The following is a 22,845-nucleotide window of genomic DNA, read 5'->3' as shown; positions in this document are numbered from 1 at the left end:
ATAAAATATTCTCCTAATGAACTGTACGTTCCTTATCCATCAAATTGTAGTAATGTTAATTGCTAACCCTCTCAAGATAGTCGCAAAATCTGGTCAAAACCTCAAAGTTAATGTTAAAAATAGCATTACATAAAATTACATTGAGCATGCAGCCCAGGTTCAGGTAACCAGTTCATTTATGATGCCCTCAAATCTTCTCCTAGGTTTCCTTACTTAATTCTTCATGAAATCCTCACTTCCCCTCTCCGTCATGTGCTGATTTACTGCTCCCATAAAACACATCCATGCTATTCGCTTCTACGTATTCATACAACCCTGCATTCCATGTTCTCACCACTCTCAGAGAAAATAATTTTCTGCGGAATTGCATAATTGATTTCTTGTTGACTATCATCGATTGATGACTATTAGTGTTAAGAATGTACATGTAGTATGCACTGCAGCAGCAAGATAACACAAAGTTATGGGCCAAGTGCTGGAAAATGGGATTAGAATAGTTAGGTCGTTCTTTCTGCCTGGCACAGACTCAGTGGGCCAAAGGACCTTTTCCTGTGCTTTAGATCTCTACGGCTCGATGATATACAAACAGGAGTAGTCCCTTCAGCCCTTCGAGCCTGCTCTGCCATTCAATAAGGTCATGGTTGATCTGTCTGTAAGCTCAAATCCACATTGCTGCACACCCAGATAACTTCTCACCCCTCCCGGCGGAACAAGAATCTATCATTGCATTAAAAATATTCAAGGTCCCTGCTTCCACCAGCTTTTCACAAAGGGTTCCAAAGACACACAACCCTCAGTAAAATAAAATTCCCTCAACTTTGTTATAAGTGGGTGGCCACTATTTTTTAAACAGTGTGTACTCTCACAATAAGAAGCATTTTCTCCATTTTCTGCAGCCCACGTCCAGCCCCAGATAAGACCACTTCAGGATCTTATATGTTTCAATCTGTTGTCTCTTACTCTTCTAAACTCCAGTGGACTAAGCCCAGCCTGTCACATCTTTCCTCACCGTCATTTATTTGGTAAATCTTTCTTTCACTGTCTCCAACACATTGATTGCCTTCCTCAAATAATGGGACCAATACTGTGTGAAGCACTTCAGATCCAGTAGATTTTCCACACAAGGGGAAGTTCTCTCACTCCATTTAGATCAATAGTTCCCAACCGATCCAGTAACACGGTACACTTCATTGAGACAATTCTACAGTGCATCCACTTTCATCAGCTGAACTGACTGATCATAAATGTAACATTTATTTACATTTACTTTGGTTATGGCCTTACTCAAGAGGTTTGCAACACAGTGTAAAGATAAAGAAGGAGCTAAAGAATTAATGTGTCAAATCCACTGAAAAAAAACACACCATCCTTGACTGCAAACACATTTTCAAAATCTGCTGAACTCAACAATTTCAGATTGGTCATGAATCAGAACAAAAGAGTAAATTGTCATTTCCCGGGTTAGTGGGAAACTTGGGGCTGTCAGCATGTGCACAGCCTCTTCAACCAGGGAGAAACAGATGAGAGGTCTACCCGCCAATCCCGCCCCGCGAACATGCGCTCTCTCCTGCAGTTTCGCATTGACCACACACACTGTACCAGAAGTCGATGCACACGTAGCTCTGGATAATGGCACCTGTGTCAGCACATACTGCCTTCAATAACAGAAGAGCAGGGAACATGTTTCACACAGAGGGTGGCAGGGTGTGTACAACACACTGCCAGTGGAGGTAGTGGAAGCAGGCATGTTAGCAACGTTTAAGCCATATCTTGATGGACAGATGAACAGAAGGATAGAAACCATGTATGGGCAATAAGTAATGGGTCTAAATAAAAATTAGGAATCAGTGTAGGCTTGGTGGGCCAAAGGGCCTGTTCCTGTGCTGTATAATACTTTGTAGATACCGAAGCTCCGGTGGAAATTGGGACATACACACGGTATCAATGCTCAGATAAAGCAGAGCTGCTTCCTGAAAATTACACAACACTCTTCTCACCTTGACATGGCACACTGGTTGAAGCTTACTAATCTCAACTATCAAAAACTTTTATAGCTTTAAAGGCGTCTATTGGGTCACCCCTCAGCTTTCCCCTTTAAGAGAAACTTTTTCCAGACGGGTGTAACCTGTCATTTCTGGAATCTTTGGTAGTGCAGTTATCCAGTCAGTGCTACACTGGTGCTCACAAATAAGGTCACGTACTTTCTCATACTCGGTCGGAGTACCAAAATGCATTGTCCGTGTGACATCGGTTGTACCATCCCTGCAATGAGGCAAAACATCAGGATACACATATGAAAAACTGTGAATCTAAAAACAACAAACTCTACACTTGCACTTACAATGAGAGGCGGCTTTAATAAAGCGGCAAGATATGACAATATTAGATAAAGCACATGTGAAATAGGAAACGTATATAAGGCTCATAAACAGTAATAAAGGAAATAACCAGCAAATCTATTTTGATCTTTTTCATTGAAAATCAATACTGACCACAATGATGGGAGAACTCCCTTCAATTCTTCAAAACTGTCTCTTTCCTGCTTCTCCTAGTGAGCAGAATCTCAGAATCTCCTCCAAAAGATACCACTGCTGACAGTGCAGTGTTCTCTCAGCAACAGATTATGTGCTCAAGAAATTAGATCCTTAAAGCAAGCAATGTCCAAGTCCAAGGCAACAATATGGTCAAGTCTTCAGACTGCGTAACATGGACTGTCATCATGCTTTTGGTGTGAAGCACCTTTGGACCTTATCCTTTTCGATGACAAGCACTTCTTGCTCTCTTTCATAAGGCAGCAACAGCAGGAAAACCCCAGGGTCTGTTGCCATGCTGGCTCTGACAGTGATGTCATGAAAACAGACGACTATTAACATAGGAAATTTTCTTGCACTGAACTGCAGCATTCCAACAGGTAGAATCTACTCATTGACAGTGTCAGAGTGTAGCTCTCCCACATGCCCATTCAAACTGGTTAAGTACCTTTCAGTGAATATAATTACCTCGCACCCCACAGTCAGTAAACAATCAGGAGACTGTCTAAGTGAGAATCGTAAAAGTTGGTTATGTCGCCCCAACGGTAGGATTGTGGCTGAACATTTCCATGGGCCAACAATGTCAGCGAGTTGACTTTATGGACAAAAAAGACCAAAAGAACTGCAGATGCTGGAAATCAGACAGAAAAGCAAAAATTGCTGGAAAAGCTCAACCGGTCTGAGCGCATCTGAAGAGATAAAGCAGAGTTAATGTTTCAAATCAAGTGGCCCTTCCTAAGAATTGTTCAACCTGAAATACTAATTCTGCTTTCTCTTCATAGACGCTGTCAGATCTGCTCAGTTCTTTCATCAATTTCTGTTTTTGACTTTATGGAATGTAGTCAACTGAAGGAGGGTCATCTCAAGGGCAACATGAGACACTGAAATTCTCCACCCGTCATTTTATGGGCAGCTGCTCACCCAGGCTTGGAAACACTCTCTCCTCAATTGAAATGTATGGGCTCAAGTCTCACCGAAGGACTTCAGAAAGTAAGCCAAAATGTGACTTTTGTGCAATCGAAAAGAAATGATCCATGATCAAACATCATCCCTTTGACAAGACTTTAAATCAAAGCATTGTCTGGCTATGCAGCAAGAAGTTAAAAAAAATCCCACTGCAGTTTTTAAAAAGGTACCCTGTTGTCAATATTTCTCTTTCCATCAAAAAAATAGTCAGTCACTGCATTGATATTTATGAGATATTTTTGTGCAAAAATAAGCCTAATTACTCAAGTCAATTCATACAAACATAAGCTCAAAAGTCATTTCTACAAAGCATTTACATTACTTTTCAATGACATGAAAAGATGCAATAGAAATGAGCCGTTCTCTTCCCTTACGAAATAACAAAGGACTTTATATAAATCACATGCACTAATCATTTTGGGGCAATCCTTAAACAATCTAATTTGATACAATGGTCTTACCTATATTGGGCGCCAGAATCCAAAAGATAGATTTCACTCATTGATAAAGTTCTGTTTGAATGTTGGGTGGGCCTAAAAGTTGAAACAAGTTTGAAATTTAAATAAGCTTCAAGCATGTGTATTTATAACACTGCACTTAGATTTTCCTTGCAACGGGAACTGACTCACCATATAAACACAGTGGCTACAAAAGAAGTTCGAAGGCTCATAATCCAGTGGTGAGTGAGTAACCCACCGTCTGTCTCTCCAAAGCCTGTCCATCTACAAGGTATGGATAATATAACTTCAAGGTGTACTGCAGTATACCAGCGAAGAAACCAGGTAATAAAACTGAGCCTTGTTCTTCAGCATCAGCTGAAGCTCTACATATGATCCTATCGTCTTTCATTTCGAAAAAGTATCAGACCTCTGCAAAAACTGTCAATCTGGTCAGAATTTTCTTTAGTCTCCACTCTGCATGAGTGAAATAGATCACAGCTACAGCAGCATTTCCTTTCTAAAGCAATACAACCTACTATAACATTTTTGCTCACTTTCTGATCAATTGTTCAGCAAAAGCCTCAGGAATAAATTAGAAAGCCAATCAGAAATAATGACAGACTTGAATGGACCAAATGGCCTTTCCCTGTCCTTTTCCACCTCAGTGTTTATCCTTGCTTTTGCAATGCTTTTAAATTCCACTATTTTCATGACCAACATCTGAAGTCAACCTGAAATGTCGACTATCTCACTCCTCTGATGTTGCTTGACCTGCTGTAATCCTCCAGTTCCAAAGTGTTTCCTTTGTTCCAGTCTGTTTTTTAACACAATTTTTAAGTCATATTTTGTACATACCGAGAGCTCTACAATTTTGCCTTCAGAAAAGATAGATTCTAAGACAGAACCTATTGTTTTTCGAGACTTATTTTAATGATTCAGCATCAATGTCAGTAATGAAACATTACAATGGGTCAATCAATGCTGTTGTTACCTGTAGTGAATAATTGCACTGTTTGGTCCAGTGCTAGAAATTGTGGTGAAACTCAAGTCTACAAATTCTTCTTGTTGCCTGAAAAATATACACAAAGGAATTAACTGAAACTGGTTATATTTCAAAATCCATTCTTCTAATGCAGAACTCAATACTAAATGTATTAGAAGATGTTCAAAATAATTGACTACTTTTTAACAAATTTGTATTTTGGTCAATCATTCAATTTCTCAATCCCAAAATCAGCTCTAAACTCACGTGATGTTTTAGTCTTTAAGATAATGTGCATTGTAAAACAGAACACAATCAATTCCAGAGGGCTCTAATAGCACAGCAGCACTGTCCCTGCCTCTGAGCCAAAATGCCCAATTCTACTTGCTCTAAACATATATCATCTACAGTAAATTCCACCTAGTCTAAAAAGGTAATGCTAAAAGCCCACAATGCCATGTTATTTTCATTGCTTGTTTAAGATTAGTGAATAGTTGCATGATTGGTACAAAAAAGGTATTGAATTATGAGGGCACTGTAGATGGACGCATAATATATTTTACTCTTGTAAAATATATTTTACTCCCTGCACCCATACTAAATGTTCTGGGTCATGCACCGATCCTGACAGGTAGTCAAACTGGCCTTCCAATCATCAGCCTTCCAAGCAGCTTTCAAATTCAGTAAAGGATAGAGCTGAGGATTGAGCCTAACTCATTCTTCAGTATCCCCCACTTTGTTGCAGTTGACCTCTCACTCAGCAAACAGGTGTAATTCCCAGTGAAGTAAGCTTTTCTTTGAGTAGGCCAACAAGGAAGAACAAGATTGCAATCCTGCTGCTCTCAGGTATCCAAGAAAAAGCTTAATTCCATCTGGGGAGTCGAAGATGTAAACCCTTTGTCCTTTTTTTAAATTCATGGGGCACGGGCATCACTGGCTGAGCAGCATTTATTGCCCATCCCACAATGCCCTTAGGGAAGGGAAGAATCAAAGATTGCAACCCAGCAACAGAGGAACGGTGATGTATTTCAAAATCAGGATGGTGAGTGGGACTTGTGGGCGATGGTGATCCCATGTATCTGCTGCCTTTGTCCTTCTGTATGAAAGTGGTCACGGATTTGGAAGGTGCTGTTTTCAGTAAATCTTCGGTAAATTTCTGCAGTGCATCTTGTAAACAGCACACACAGCTCCTGCTGAGTGTTGGTCGGGAAGGGAGTGAATGCTTGAGATGTAGTGCCAATCAAGTGGGCTGCTTTGTACTGGATAATGCTGTTGGAGCTGCATCTATCCAGTCAAGTGGGGAGGATTCCATCAAACTCCTGACTTGTGTACTGTGGATGACACACAGACTTTGGGGAGTCACGAGGTGAGTTACTCGCTGCAGTATTCCTGGCCTCTGAGCTGCTCTTAAGAGTCACAGAGTAAATACAGCATGGAAGCAGGACCTTAAGCCTAAACTGGTCCAAGCTGACCATAGTAGCTACTCAGCTAATACCAATTGCCCACATTTGGTCCCTATCACTCCAAACCCTTCCCATCCACGTACCTATCCAAATGCTTTTTTAAATGTTGCTACTGTATCTGCCTCAACTACTTCCTCTGGCAGCCCGTTCCATATATCCTCCACTTTCTGAGTGAAGAAGGTGCCCCTCAGGTCCTTCTTAAATATTTTCCCTCTCACCTTAAACCTGTGCCCTCTAGTTTTCAATTCCCCATCCCTGGGGGAAAAAGACTATATGCATTCATCCTGTCTATGCCCCTAATGATTTTATACACCTCAAAAAGGTCACCCTGCATCCTCCTACGTTCCAAGGAATAAAGTCCTATCCTGGCCAACCTCTTCACGTAGCTCAGGCCTACTAGTCCTGGCAACATCCTCGTAACTGTTCTTTGCACGCTTTCTAGTTTAACTATGTCTTTCCTACAACAGGGGGGTCAAAACTGTACACAATACTCCAAAGTTCGCCCTCACCAATGACTTACACAACTGTAACATAACATCTCAACTCCTATGCTGAGCACCTCAGCCAATGAAGGCCAGCATGCTCCATATCTTCTTCATCACCCTGCCTATCCGTGACGCTGCTTTCACTGAACTATGCACTTGTACTCCTATGTCCTTCTGTTCCACAATACTCCTCAGGGCCTTACCATTTACTGTATAAGTCCTATGTTGGTTTGACTTTCCAAAGTGCAACACCTCACACTTGCCTGTTTGAACTGCATTTGCCAATCCTCAGCCCACTTCCCCATTTGATCAAGGTCCTTCTGTAATTTTTAATAACCTCCTTCACTTTCAACGACACTTCCTGAATTTTGTACCATTCACAAACTTACTAATCATGCCTTGTACATTCACATCCAGATCATTTATATAAATAACAAACAAAGGTCCCAGCATCGATCCCTGTAGCGCACCGCTAGTCACAGGCCTCCAGTCTGAGAAACAACCTTCAACCATCACCCTCTGCTTCCTACCACTGAGCCAATTTTGATCCCAGTTAGCTAGATCCCATGCAACCGAGCATCATAGCTAGCCTGTTATGCAGGACCTTGTCAAAGGCCTTACTGAAGTCCATATAGACAACATCCACTGCCCTACCCTCATCCATCCACTTGCCGAACTCTTCAAAAAACTCAAAGTCTCTCGTTGTCAACTGTGTTTATGTGGCAAGTCCAGCTTAGTTTGCAGTCAATGGTAACACCGAGGATGTGGATTGTGGGGGAGTCAGTGATGCTATTGAATGTCAATGAGTTGTGGTTAGATTGTCTCTTTTTGGTGACGATCGCTGACTGACGTGTGCAGCACGAATGTCACGTGCCACTTGTCAGCCCAATTCTGGATATTGTTTAGATCTTGCTACATTTGAATATGGACTACTTCAGTATCTGAGGAGTCACGAATGGTGCTGAACATTGTGCAATCATCGGCGAACATCCCCACTTCTGACCTAATGATGAAGGGAAGGTCATTGCTGAAGGAGCTGAAGATGGTTGGGCCAAGGACACGGCCCTACAGAGATGTCCTGGAGCTAAGATGACTGACCTCCAAAAACAAGGCCATCCTCCTATGTGCCAGATATGACTCCAATCCCCTGATACACCCTGATTCCAGTTTCACTAGGGGTCACATTTGGTCGAATGCAGTCTTGATGTTAAGGACTGTCACTCTCACCTCACTTCTGGAATTCAGCCCTTCTGTCCATGTGTGAACCGAGGCTGTAATGAGGTCAGGAGCTGAGTGGCCCTGGCAGAACACAAACTGGGCGTCACTGAGCAGGTTATTGCTGAGCAGGTGCTGCTTCATAGCACTGTTACTGACACCTTCCATCACTTTACTGATGATTGAGAGTTGACTGATGGGGCGGTAATTGGTCGGATTGGATTTGTCCTGATTTTTGTGTACAGGACATATCCGGACAATTTTCCATTGTCAGGTAGCTGCCAGTGTCACAACTGCACTGGAAGGGCTTGGCTAAGGGAGCGGCAAGTTCTGGAGCACGAGTCTCCATGCTGCTGCTGTCAGAATCCATAGACTTTACAGCTTCCAGTGTCGCAACAGTTTATTGATATCACATTGATTGGTATCTGTGATGCTGGGGATTATCCTCTTGGCACTTCTGCCTTAGCTTTTACACTGATGAGTTGGGCTCTTCCATGCTTGAGAATAAGGATATTCGTGAAGCCTCCTCCTTCTGTGAGTTAATTGTCCACCGCCATTCACATCTGGATGATAGGACTGCAGACCTTAGATCTGATTGGTTGGCTGTGGGATCACATGGCTCTGTCTATCACTTGCCGCTTATGCCGTTTGGTGTACAGTGGTCCTGTTTGGTTGCTTCACCAGCTGGCACCTCATCTTTCGCTCTGCCTGATGCTGCCCCTGGCATGCCCCGCCGCCACCCCCCCGCACTCTCCATTGAACCAGGGTTGATGCCCTGGTTTGATGTAAATGGTTGTATGGGGGATATGCCAGGCTTTGAAATTGCAGGTTGTGCTGGAGTACAATTCTGCTGCTGTTGATGGCCTCATGGATGTCAAGTCTTGAGTTGCTTGATCTGTTTGAACTCTGCCCCATTTAGCATGTTGATGGTGCCACAGAACATGACGAAGGGTATTCTCAATGTGAAGTCAGGTCTTCTTTGGTAGTCACTTTTCTCAATACTGTCATGGGCAAATGCATCTGCAGCCAGCAGATTGGTAAGGGTGAGATCAAGTATGTTTCTCCTTCCTGTTGATTTCCTCACTCCCTGCAGCAGACTCAGTTTAATCCCATTAATTTGCCTATATTTAAAGATCTACATAAATCAGCATAATGTAGCAGAGGTATTGACTGCAAGTCTCCAGGTTCACAAAATGAAAACATAAATTTGAGCAAATAGATTACAGGCACAGCATGATATCAGCTACATGTGCTTACAGAGAAGAACCACATTATTCAGGGATCTTTGGAATATACACTGGCTAATTAACCAGTGGGACTGATTTACGGTGACCAAGCAAACCACATTAAATTGTACATCACCAGACATTTGCAAGATTTTTTACTGGCAGCTTGAGAATCCCAAATTAGATCGGTTTCTGTTGACTGAAATTGGGTTTTGTTTCTGTTCAACAAAAGTCACAGTTTTACTTCAACATTTAATACTTGTAAACATCCTGACAAGCTGAGGTTGTTTATTTTCAGGAGGCTGAGCAGAGGTTTAATGGAGGCGAATTAAATTAGGGGTCTGGAAGAAATTAACAGAAAAGATTTACTTCCCTTAGCTCACAGGTCAATTAACAAGGGTGCACTGATTTATAGTAATTGACAGAAAAATTAGAGGAGTGTTGAGGGGAGCTTTTCCCTCTGCGTGCGCGCATGTGTCCGGAATGGACTAGCTAAAACTGCGCTAAGCAGTAACCCACATTACATTCAAAAAGTACTTGAATTGTGCTTGATGTACCATAACCAAAAGGAGCATGGAACAAGTAACATTAAGTTGGACGGCACTTTTGTTTTAATGCTAGCAGAAGTATAATGGGATCAGTGGCTTCTCTCTGTGCTGCAAATTGCTATAATTCTAAATTTCAAGCTCCCATAAGACCACAGCATGGAGTAGTAGAAGTCATTCAGGCCCATTCAGTCTGTTCTGCCAGCCAGCTGATCTGATAACCCTCAACCTCACTTTTATGATATTCCCCCTAAAGCTTGATTCCCTTCCTGAGTAAAAGTCTGTCTCAGCCTTGAGTATATTAAACAGCCCAGCCTCGACAGTCCTCTGCGGTAAAGGATTCCACAGATTGATAACTTTCAGAGAAGAAATTCCTCCTCATCTCTGTCTTTACAGGGTGACATCCTAATTCTGAGATGATGCCCTCTAGTCCTATGCTCTCCCACAAGAGGAAACAACCTCTCTGCATCTACCCTGTAAAGCAGACTTAAGAATCTTGTATGTTTCAATAAGGTCTTCTTTTCGTCTTCTAAACTCCAATGAATACAAGTCCAACCTTCTCAACCTTGCTTCATAAGAATGTCCCTCCATACTCAGGTTGAACACAGTGAACCTTCTTTGGACTGTCATGCACACAGCCAGGCACACATCTCATTGGTTACATTAGGAGACGAAACTACTCACAGTATTTTTGTGTGGTCCAACTATGGCTTTGCATACTCTAACATACCATGATTCCATTCAAGCAGAGAACCTAAAATCAGCAAGGGTGAGAAAGGTAAGGAATCCTAACCATGAGATGATTCCCTAATGCTCCCAAGTAGCAACACAAGAACATATGGGATTTGGGTTTCTGTAAAACGTTTCTGTTACATAGAGACTTACACTCAAATGGTTACAGCATTAAGACTTACCTGCGGAATTCAGCTGCTTTGTCTGAAGCATCCAGTTCAGTTATGTTGCCCTTTGGAACCTGCAACAATAAATCTCGATAAATATTCCAGAAATAGTGAGAATGTTAAAAAGGAAAGCAGAACTACAGTAGCTTGATATGATTTACCTAGCACAAGTTGTTTGTGGTTTAGTCTACATCATGTCTTGTGATAGATAGTCAGCAGAGCTCCCATAGTATGAGTGTGAAAGACCCTGAATATTTATTCCCGAAATAACACAGATGCCAATATGAACAATCAGAAACTTTCTTACCTCCTTCTCAAGCCAGGTAAACAGCTCACAGAGAGCCACAGCATCTTTAATCTAAAAATAAGCAAACAAAAACAAAAAAAAACTTCATTCCCAGTAAATTATCCTTGCTAACTTGCTTCTCACCGTTTTCTTCAATTTACAGTTCATTTTAGAAGATGTGACAAACAACATATGGACCGTGGCTTGTGCAAAATCCAATGATAACTTATGCACATCAAATTCCACGAGAAGCAATATGACTGCTAGCCAGGTAACAGTTATAATAGGTGACACTGATATGTGCAATTTACATTTAAATATCATCTCAAATTGCTGATGCTGGTAGAGGTTATAGACAGCAAGCATGATTAAAATTATTATTACTCACGTGAGCTCGTCTCATCCCTTTGATTTCTGTTGGATTCTTGAGAGCTTTTGCAATGCAGATGGGGGTGTAAACAGTCTGCAGTCTGAGCCTCTGTTAAAATCAAAACAAACAACTTTGTTTTATTCGTTCACAGGATGAAGACATCGCCGGCTAGGCCAGCATTTATTGCCCATCCCTAATTACCCAGAGGGCAGTTAAGAGTCAACTTACTTTGCTTAAAGGCCTATTTGTACTATATTGTCAATTAGTGACACCATAGGTCAGTAACCAGATAATAATTAGGATTTTTGGCATGCTGATACGAGTAGGAGCACAACTGCACCAACTTGTAAGTGCAATATTATAGCTTTCATCGTAGGAACTTAAAGAGAATTAGGTTTGCACTTGGTAGCATGGTGAGTTGCTGGCTTAAGTTTGCTTTCATTCATAGAAATGAGAACAGAACAGCACAGGAATGGGCCCTTCGGCCCACCATTCTGAACATGATGCCAAATTTAACTAATTCTTTCTGCCTGTCCTTGGTCCATATCCCTCAATCCCATGCATATTAATTTGCTTATCTAAAAATCTCTTAAATGCCCCTGTCATATCTGCCTCCACCAACCCTCAGTGCATTCCACACTCCCACCACTCTGTGCAAAACATTTGACCCTCACATCTCCTTTGAACTTTTCCGCTCTCACCTTAAATACATGCCTCCTGGTTTTAGACATTTCAACTCTGGGAAAAACATTCTGACCATCAGTTCTAGCTATGCCTCTCATAATTTTATAGACTTCTATCGAGTCTCTCCTCAGCCTCTGCCGCTCCAGAGAAAACAACCCGGGTTTTTCTAGCCTGTCCTAATAGCTCGTACCCTCTAATCCAGGCATCATCCTGGTAAACCTCGTCTGCACCCTCTCCAAAGCCTCCACATCCTTCCTGTAATTTGGCGACCAGATTTGAATGCAATACTCTTAGTGAAGCCTAATCAAAGTCTTATAAAGCTGCAACATGGTATCCTGACTCTTGTACTCAATTCCCCAACCAATAAAGGTAAGTATGCCACACACCTTCTTTACCACCCTATCTACTTGCCGGCCACTTTCAGGGAGCAATGGACTTGAATCCCAACATCATTCTATACATCAGTGCTGTTCAGTGTCCAGCCATTAACTGTCTACTTTTCCTTAACGTTTGATCTCACAAAGTGCAGCACTTCATACTTACCCGGATTAAACTCCATCTGCCATTTCCCTATCTGCAACTGATCTATATCCCACTGTATCCTTTGACAACCTTCTACACTATTGACAACTCCACTGATCTTTGTATCGTCTGCAAACGTACTAACCCACCCATCTACATTTTCATCCAAGTCATTTATATACATCACAAACAGCAGAGGTCCCTGTATGGATCCCTGCAGAACACCACTAGTCACAGACCTCCAGCCTGGGAAACATCCTTCCGCCACTACTTTCTGCCTTCTATGGGCAAGCCAATTCTGAATCTAAATGGCCAAGTCACTGGATCCCATGCATCTTAATCTTCTGGATGAGCCAACCATGAGCGACCTTATTGAAAGCCTGAATAAAATCCATTAGAGAAAATTGACAAGAGTCATTGACGTCCCAGAATGAGAGGGAAAAGCCAGGATGATTTGGGGTTTTTTTGAGGGACAACAGGAAGAGAAAAACAATAGAGAATTTTTTTTTGCTTTTCTTTCTAAACTTCCAATCAGAAATGCAAACACTTGAGAGGATACTCTATAATTCTCAAATATCGAGTTAGCACAGAATGCAACTATAATAAAGATTTAAAGACAAGCAGCAAAAATTAAAAATTGGAGGTTATGAAATGGTCAAACTGGAAATACCCTGCAGCTTGGATATAATCTCCTTCAATTAGTGTCTAAGCTGCTGAGCCTTCCTGTAATTTTCATCCTGTTGAAGTGTGCTGAGCTCTGGGCTGTTAAATGCCATGCCAGTGCTGAAGAACAAAGATATGAACACACACAGGATTAGACTATTAAGCTCAATGAACTGCCATAATCAACATGAATGGCAGTGCAGGTTTGAAGGTTGAATGACCTACTCCTGCTCCTATCTTGAGTCAGTAAGAACTGCCGATGTTGGAGTCAGAGATAACACAGAATGGAGCTGGAGGAGCACAGCAGGCCAGGCAGCATCAGAGGAGCAGGAAAGGTAATGTTTCCGAGGAAGGGTCCTGACCCAGAACGTTAACTTCCCTGCTCCTCTGACGCTGCCTGGCCTGCTGTGCTCCTCCAGCTCCACACTGAGGCATCTCTGTTCCTATCTTCTGTGTTTCCATACCCCAGGGCAACGAATTGTTGTTATTGTCAATACTGAGTAACAAAAGCAGCTTGATGTCACATGCTGTGAGCAGTGATTTGAGGGCTGTACAAACCTAGAGATTCCCACCTGCCATCAGTATACTGTTATCTTTAAACATATGCATTCTTTCAAAGTGAAGTAGAAACATATTGTGGTTACTACTCATATTGAGAAAAACAGACTTGATTAGTCTTTGATTGAAATGCAATTCTAAGCATTTACACAACTACTCTCAAGACACAGGGCTTTAAAAATACAAAAAACTGAAAATAAAAAATTTTAAAAGTTGTAGATGTTGAAAACTTCAAAGATAAACAGAAAAAAAGGTTGGGAAAATTTTAATCAACTGGCATCTAAAAGTGGAAAGATGGATCATAGTTGGGAGAATCTTCAAGCATTTGTGAGAGTGTGTTCCCTAACACAGCTTGTTCAACTTATATTTGCAGCTATCTGCATTCATTTATAAAATGCCAAAATTCGGCTGCTATCACAAACACCAGTTTGCAATGAGCTCCCATTTTACAAACTACGTTACTCTGAGCTGATGGGAATCTGACAAATTGAATGAGGTCAAACTCAGACAGTGCCGGGTGCAGAACGAATTCCACAGCTTTCCATATCTAAGCTCATGAAGTCACCACATGGTCTGTTCATCAAGTGAAGCAGCAAAAGTATTTCCCCAGAGGTGTCATTCATCACCAGATGGAGGGAGAATTTCTGAACCTTATTAAAACTAAAGTGACCTCAATGTAAATCATAAGGGAGCAGGGAACTTTCCAGACTAGCTATCAAAGAACTCGCATTTTGTGGTAGAGATGCCCTACGTATGTATGTGCATCAAGTAGGTCTCCTGGTCTGAATTTTTCAGAGTTCCAGGCAGCAATCAGACATTCAGGAACACTTTCCCTTGCAGGAACCGCAGATACCAGACTGCAAATGATTCCGAGATTAGAAGCTTATTTGCAACATCCATCAGCAGTCTGCTGGCACTTGTACATTATTTTCTCAGTTTATCCTCCTGCTGCAGCTTGTCTCCACTTGAACCATATGGTATAAAACCCACTCTGTGTTTGAAAATAAGCTCATGTGGGATACTTTCTGGATGGGCACATTTTCCCAGCTCACTGAAGTGGAGCTCTTCTCCAGAGTGCCTGATACCCATGCTATTCCTGGCAAAACGTGGTCAAATTAATTTCCAAATCAGCGCTGCCTGGAATTTAAACCGAGACTCACTGGCAGGTCAACAAAATACACCAGAGACCCCTACTCTGCTGTTTGACAATCTCAGACAATTTTTCTTCGATATGCAAATACATGCAGAACCCTTTGGGGACCTGTTTCATGAACAAAACAGCAGTCTGCATCCTTGGCTACTGGTTGAAAAGTGTGTTTTTGGTTTTGACAAATTAATATTACAGTACTGACTGTCAACAGACCTTTGGGATTGCTTCACAAAGAGCATAGCTGGCTTTGCTACTGATCCAGACTTTTTCCTTACAAGTCATGTTGGAACAAATTGTCTGCAGTTCAGTCAGAATCGAATTATAGGGGAGTATGTTTATTTTGAAATTGGGTGCTGTCTCACAGTCGAGCTGCAAATGTTCTCGCACAACAGGGTCTTCCATATGTGTCTCATTGATGAAAAGTCTGGAATAAAAAAGATTTGTTTAAAAATGTTAATGGAAACTAGTCTCCTGAGAATTCGTGACATTGGCTTTTGCTTTAAAAATGCACTCACTTGAAATAAACACATTGCTTTTGCAATAATAAACCCACATTCTCTTCTTTTATTGCAGCCTCATAAAACTTTATTTCTGAAGCAAACAAGAGAAAGTGAAAAAGCAAAGCAAAAGCAGGAATAATCATCTGGCAAAGAGCCTTTAACACTATATGTAAAGACAATAAATTAAACGTGCACTTTCATAGATTGTTCATGAACGTCAGGGCATCTGAAAGTAATTCACAGGCAACAAAACATATTTTGAAGAACAGTCGTTGCTGTAACGTAAGAAACATAGCAGTCTGTGGCTGCAGCTTACATGTAGCCAGGTCCAAAAACAGCAACATGATCAGTTGATTTAAGAAATAAAATTGGTTAGAACACTGGGAATAAAACCCTGTTCATTGCAAAATCATGCTATTGGATCTTTAACATCCGGGAGATGGGATCCTGTTTTAACATTGCAACCAGAAGATGCCACCTCCGACGATGCAGCACTCCCCCAAAACCAGTCGGTGATCATTCAAATTGAGATGTGGCTAACAGGGATGCAGATATCATGTTGACTTTACACCACCCAGACTTGAGATTGTCAAACGCTTCGGGTCAGGCTTTGCTACTAATCTAAACTTCTGCCTTAGATGTTGTATTGGAACAAATTTCCGAAGCTCTTTTGGTAGTATTTGCCAAAGCTATGATAACCATTTGGAAGGGCAAGGGCAGCAGGTACATAGGAATACCATCACCTCTAAGATCCCCTCCAAGCCACACATTAACCTGACTTGGAGATATGTCACTCATATTATTTCACAGACGGTGTCACAGCGAACTATGTCCATTTACAGAGGAAAGACAATAAATAGCCTAGTGGTATTATCGCTGGACTGTCAATCCAGAGACCCAGATAACACATTGAGGATCAAGGTTCAAATCCCGCCATGGCAGATGGTGCAATTTGAATTCAATAAATATCTGGAATTAAGAATCTAATGATGACCATGAATCCATTGTTGATTGTAGGAAAACCCTATCTGGTTCACTAATGTCCTTTAGGGAAGGAAATTACCATCCTTACCTGGTCTGACCTACGTATAACTCCTGACCCACATGTGGTTGACTCTGAACTGCTCCCTGGGCAATTAGAGATGGGCACTAAGTGCTGCCTAGCCAGACATGCCCTCATCCTGTTAATGAATAAAGAAAAACAATCCAGCTCCTATCCACTAGCAGCAGTTAAACAAACAAAAAAGGAAATTGGATTAGCAAACCTGTCACAAGCCAGCTAGTGTTGCAAAATGTTTGTGATACTGAACAGCTTCAGATCTAATTGAACTATACAAGATCCTGAGGCACTTTACATAGGAAGAATGCTCCTCTTGTAGGAAACTAAACTTACAACACAGTTTAAAAACAAGAGGTCTCCACTGACAACTGAAATAAGGATTTTGTTTACTCCCTCAGTGGGTCATTAATTTGTGGATTTTCTTCCCAGAAAGCAGTGGAGCCTGAGTTATTGCAAATATTCAAGATTGAATTAGTCTGATTTTTGAGATACAAGGGAATCAAACATGATGGAGAACAGTGATGCTGTGATCACGAACAGATCAGCCACTATCATAGACAATGGTGGAGTAAGCTCAAAGGGTGCACTCCTCAATCCAATGTCCCTTGAAATTATACTAAACTTGTACTGAACTTTGATTAGGTCACATTTGGCAAACAGCATGAACAGTTTGTTCTCATGTTGTAAAATGAAACAGACAGACTGGGGCTGGAACAAAAACAGATTTCCAAGGCCCGAGAGGTTACACCAATCAGGCAAGCTCGACCCGAGCCTTTTTTTCTTTAGAAGCCAAAAACTAGAGGAATGACCTAACAGAGATGTGTAAATTATAAAATGGTTCCATTTGGTAGACATCAGAGATGTTCTACTTACATCCAAAACTACAGCCAGTGGCAGTAATCATACAAAAACCGCTCATAAATCCAATAAGATATTCAGAAGAAACACCTTTCTCCAAAGAGTGATTAAACTGTGACTCTTGCTGCCACTGGGATTGGTAGCTGTGAAATGCAGAGATACATTCAAGGAAAAGCTAAATAAGCTAACATAAAAAAGAAAAGAACAGGACACACTGAAGGAGTTAAATGAAAAAGGATGCAAGGAGACAGGTGAGCAGAAAAGCTAAAACAAGAAAACTGATGGAATGCAAAGCATTTGAAAATAGATAGATTTCACATTTCAAATACTCATGGTACTAACATCTAAACAACAGCATATTGCAGTTGTCTTTTCAGATTTATTGATGGAGTTAGTAAACATTTCAATATTAAACAGGCAATTAGCTACAATATTAGCACACTATAAAAACATAGGAAATAAGAAAATGAGTAGGCTGTTTGTCTCATTGAGCCTACTCCATCCTCCAAAAGGATCACGGCAGATCCAACATTTCTTGTATTCACTTCCCTGCCCTTTCCTGTAACCCTCAATTCCCAAACTAATTGGCAATCTACCTATCTCAGCCTTAAAAATACATAAAGACTGCCCCCACAGGTCTCTCTAGCAAGGAGTTCCAAAGACACTCAACCCTCAGAGAAGAAACTTCCTTATCTCAGTCATCTCAGATCCTCCAAACAGAACGTCCCCAGCTTTTCCACTCTCTCCACATAACTAAATTACATCACCTCTGGGAATTTAGAGTTTTTAAACCATCAGTGTCAGGCATATCTAAAATTCAATAAGTCTCAAAGGAAGGGTTTGTTACAGCCTTTGAAAAACTGCCATTAAAAGCCATTGTTACTTGAATGTTTAAATTTCAAAGCTTGAGATAAGATAAAACGAAGGGTTCTGTGAGAACCCAAATTACCGAATGGAGTTTAGGCCAATGATGGTGAAGGCGAAGAACACAGGGTTGTACTGTATATCAGAGCCACGAAGGTTAAACAGCCCTGTGGAGAAGGGAGGAAAATCAAAACATTACAATCAATCTTAAAAGGTGCAGGAACAAAACCTCTTCTCTCAAACAGGTGATTTGTAGCCTTCCGGACTCAACACTGGCATCCACAATTTCAGAGCAGAACAATTGTTCCCGTTTCTTTAAACAGCAGCTGTCAGCAATGATGCTGCTCTTGACATTCACAGATCCTCGAGATCCCTCTGGTTTCCTTACCTGCCTATCATCATTCCCACTACCTCACTCTGCGACACAGTGGTATTGTGGCATTGTCACTAGATGAGCAACGCGGAGGCCCAGGATAATGCTCTGGAGACACAGGTTCAAATCCCAACACAGCACAAAGCAGAACTTAAATTCTACTACACCATTGTTAACTGTCACACTTAACCAGCCATGGTGAACTTGACCTGATCTGGTTAACCTTAAAGTCCTTTGGGAATGGCTAGCAAGCCACTTTTTGGGCCGTGCCACTCAAGAAAAGTTAAAAAGTAACTAAACCAAAGGGACCACCTGACATTGACTAATGACGCACCAACCCTTAAAATGAGGTGTCAACTTAGTGAAGCTACAAAACTGGACTGCTGTGTGCCAAACAGCAAAAGCAGCAAGTGACAGACAGAGCTAAGAGATCCCACAACTAACTAACTGGATCTAAGCTCCACAGTCCTACTACATGAATGGTGGTGGACAAAACAACAAACAAAGGGGTGAGGTTCCATAAGACCCCTCCTCAATGTTAGGGAAGTCCAGCAGATCAGGGCAAAAGACGAGGCTGAAATGTTTCCAACAATCTTCATCAAAGTAGATGTTCCATCTCACACTGAGTATACCCTGTCCCCAGCATTCACAGTTTTCAACCAATTCACTCCATGTAACATCAAGAAATGGTTGGAGGCACTGGATACTGCAAAAGCTATAGGCCTTGACAATATTCCAACAATAGTATGGAAAACATCTGCTCCAGAAGTATCTACACCACTCAGCCAAGCTGTTTCAAAAGAAGAACAACAAAGAACAATACAGCACAGGAAGAGGCCCTTCGGCCCTTTAAGCTTGTGCCAACACACTTTGCCCTTCCATTCTAAAAGTGTTTTCCCTTACAGGATCCATATCTATCTATTCCCTTCTTATTCATGCATTTGTCCAGGTATTTCTTGAATGCTGTGTCTGCTTTCACCACCTCCTCAGGCAGCGCGTTCCAGGCACTCGCCACCCTTTGTGTGAAAAACTTGCCTCTCATATCTCCTTTAACCACCTCCCCCTGAATCTCGAACCTGTGTCCCTGAGTAACTCAGCCCTCCACCCTGGGAAAAAGCCTCATACTTTCCACTATACGCCTGCCATTCACAATCATATAAACTTTTATCAGATTACCCCTCAACGTTCTGTGTTCCAGTGAAAATAAACAAACCCAGTCCATCTAACCTTTCTTTATAGCTAAAAGCCTCCACACCAGGCAATATTCTGATAAATCCTTTCAGTTTCCTCTCCAATGCATCCACATGCTTCACGTAATTGGTGACTAGAACTGTACGCAATATTCCAAATGTGGCCTAACTAAAGTCATATAAACCTGCAGCATACACTCAATGCCCCTTCCACCGAAGGTAGGCATGACATAAGCCTTTTTTACTACCTTACCTACCTGCACTGCCACCTTCAGTGATCTGTGGTCTTGCACATCCAGATCCCTCTGCGTGTCAATATTCCTAAGGGTTCTGCTATTCACTGTATGATTTCCACCTGTATTTGACCTTCCAAAATGCATCACCTCACACTTGTTCGGATTAAACTCCATCTGCCATTTTTCTGCTCATGCCTACAACTGATCCACATCCCAGTGTATCCTCTGACAATCCTCACTATCAGCAACTCCACCAATCTTTCGTCCGCAAACTTACTAATTAGACCAGTTACGTCTTCTATCAAATCATTAGTATAGATCACAAACAGCAGCGGTCCCAGCCCTGTAGCACACCACTAGTCACAACTCTCCATTCCAAAAAGCATCCTTCCACCACCACCCTCTGTCTCCTATGCCTAAGCCAGTTCTGTAAAGAACAAAAAACAATACAGCATAAGAATTAACATTCAGGCAGAAATGAGGATGATTGTCTGCAGAAGCAAATCATCTCTCCTCAACATTCAATGATGTTATCATCAACGCATGCCCCATTGTCAACTTTCTGTGGTTGCCATTGACCAGGCGAATCGAATTGGACCAACCAGGTAAATACTGTGGCAAGAAGAGCAGGATAAACATTGAGAATTTTGCAGCAATTAACTCACTTTCTGACACCCGAAAGCCTGAACACCATCTACAAAGAACAAATCAAGAGTGTGCTGGAATACTCCCCATGTGCCTCATTGGGTACAGTTCCAACAACACTCAATGCCATCCCACCAACCTAAGACAATGCAGTCTGTTTGACTGATACCGCAACCGGCAGCTTAAACATTCATTCCATCCACATTAGCACTGGGTGGCATGAGCGTATACCATTTACAAACTGTACAACAACAATTTACCATGGTTCCCTTGACAACAGCTTCCAAACCAGCATTCTCCATCATGGAGAAGGATAAGGGCACCGGACGCTTGGAAACACTTCCCTTGGAAGTTCATTCCAACCATCCTGGTTTAGAGCTATATCACCATCCGTCACTGTCAATAGCTGAAAACCCTGCAGCCTCAACTTTTTCACACAGAGAGTGATTCGTGTGTGGAATGAACTGTCAGAGGAAGTGGTAGATGCAAAAAAAAGCTAACAGGTACAGGAACAGTAAAGGTTTGTAGGGCTATGGGCCAAATGTAGGCAAGTGGGGCTAGTGTAGTTTGGGAAACTTGGTCAGGATGGGTAAGTTGGGCCGAAGGGTCTGTTTCCGTGCTCTGTGACTCTATGACTCCCTTTCTAACAGCACTGTGGGTGCACCTACCACGATCTCTCAACCCAACCACACCAACATCCATGACAGAAAAATTTATTTGTTAGAAACTGTTCTCTCTGTGATTCCTTTTGCCTTTCACTCTATCATAAACCTGCCCAATTTGTTCTTTGTATTTCACCCAGTTTTCCCTCAGCTCCACACTTGTCTAATACAGATCACGTCTCAGAAATGCTCACTGTTCCTTTATCTGCAGCTGTTGACTGACTAAACAGTATTTCCAGCAACTTTTATCATTTCTGCTCTCAATCAAGATCCTGAGCGACTTGTAGCCTGCCACTTCAACTCACCTGTTCCCAGGCCAACATCTGTGTCTCTGGCTTGCTGCAGTGTTCCAGTGAGGCTCAATTCAACCTGGAAGAACAACACCTTATTTTCTGCTTGGGGACCCTGCGGCCCTCCGGACTCAATACTGAATTCAATAATTTTAGGGCCTAAACTCTCCCATGTCCCAGCCCCCGACACCACACGCCAGGCCTTGTTATCACATTGTCTACTGATACACGTACTGTTACTATTGTTAGTCACTAACAGTTCCTCTTAACAGCTATTCACCCTCCTAGCTAGATCCTCATTCTACCCAACTGTTTTTCTATCTGTTTGGGCTCTATCCTTTATTCTATATTTTACTCCCTGTCCTGTTCCCCTCCATATAAACTGATGTTTTCCTAGCTGCCATCTGTTCTGAGGAATGATCACCGGACCTGAAACGTTAACTTTAATTTTTCTTCACAGGTACTGCCTGAGCTGCTGTGCTTTTCCAGCAACTTCTGTTTTTGTTTCTGAATTACAGCATCCCCAGTTCTTTTGGTTTGTAATTTGGTTTCTCTCAGCCTGTTTGATTTTGGGGCAGTGACAAAGGAAGGGAATGGAAGTGGTGAAGATATTTAAGAGGTTTGAGGTATTGCAGCTCAAATCATAGCAAAAACTGAATGACTTCAGTGGCTGGAAATCTGCTGTAAGGTGCTGTAGGGCTGTTCAGGGTGAAGGGAGAGCGGACCAGGGTGTTCTGGACGGAATGGTCCCTGCGGAAGTTGGACAAGGGAGGGGAGGGGAATATGTGTCTGATGGTGGCATCTTGCTGGAGATAGTGGAAATGGCGTCTGTTAATCTTCTGAATGTGGATGCTGGTGGGATGGTAGGTGAGGATCAGGGGACCCCTATCACTGTTGCAGGAGGAAGAGAAGGGGTGAGGTCAGAAGTGTGGGAGATGTGTCGGACCTGATTGAGAGCCCCGTCCACAACACAGCTGGGACACCCTTGGTTGAGGAAGATGGTGGATATTTTGGAGGCTCCCTTGTTGAAGTTAGCCTCATCTGAACATACACAACGGAGACCGAGGAAGTGAGAGAATGGGATGGGGTCTTTACAGGAAGTAGGGTGTGAGGATGTATAGTCTAGGTAGCTGTGGGAGTCAGTGGGTTTGTAGTGGATATTAGTGACCACTTTATCCCTAG

At 42.1% G+C, this 22,845-nt stretch overlaps 1 protein-coding gene across 1 annotated transcript in view; it reads right to left on the bottom strand.

Annotated features, from left to right (window-relative positions):
* Positions 1 to 22,845, bottom strand: part of xpnpep1 (X-prolyl aminopeptidase (aminopeptidase P) 1, soluble) — a 74,139-nt gene that overhangs the window by 24,624 nt on the left and 26,670 nt on the right. The window contains exons 8-15 of the mRNA XM_048550772.2: positions 18,353 to 18,434; positions 15,199 to 15,409; positions 11,427 to 11,516; positions 11,060 to 11,110; positions 10,768 to 10,826; positions 4,929 to 5,006; positions 3,959 to 4,030; positions 2,202 to 2,262 (exon numbers count right to left, since the gene is read on the bottom strand). Of these exons, the coding sequence (XP_048406729.1) occupies positions 2,202 to 2,262; positions 3,959 to 4,030; positions 4,929 to 5,006; positions 10,768 to 10,826; positions 11,060 to 11,110; positions 11,427 to 11,516; positions 15,199 to 15,409; positions 18,353 to 18,434 (704 nt within the window). The remainder of the gene's footprint in view (positions 1 to 2,201; positions 2,263 to 3,958; positions 4,031 to 4,928; positions 5,007 to 10,767; positions 10,827 to 11,059; positions 11,111 to 11,426; positions 11,517 to 15,198; positions 15,410 to 18,352; positions 18,435 to 22,845) is intronic.

This window comes from Stegostoma tigrinum, chromosome 20 (assembly GCF_030684315.1).
Source record: "Stegostoma tigrinum isolate sSteTig4 chromosome 20, sSteTig4.hap1, whole genome shotgun sequence".
Taxonomy (NCBI): Eukaryota; Metazoa; Chordata; class Chondrichthyes; order Orectolobiformes; family Stegostomatidae; genus Stegostoma; species Stegostoma tigrinum.
This window is presented reverse-complemented; position numbering and strand designations above follow the sequence as displayed.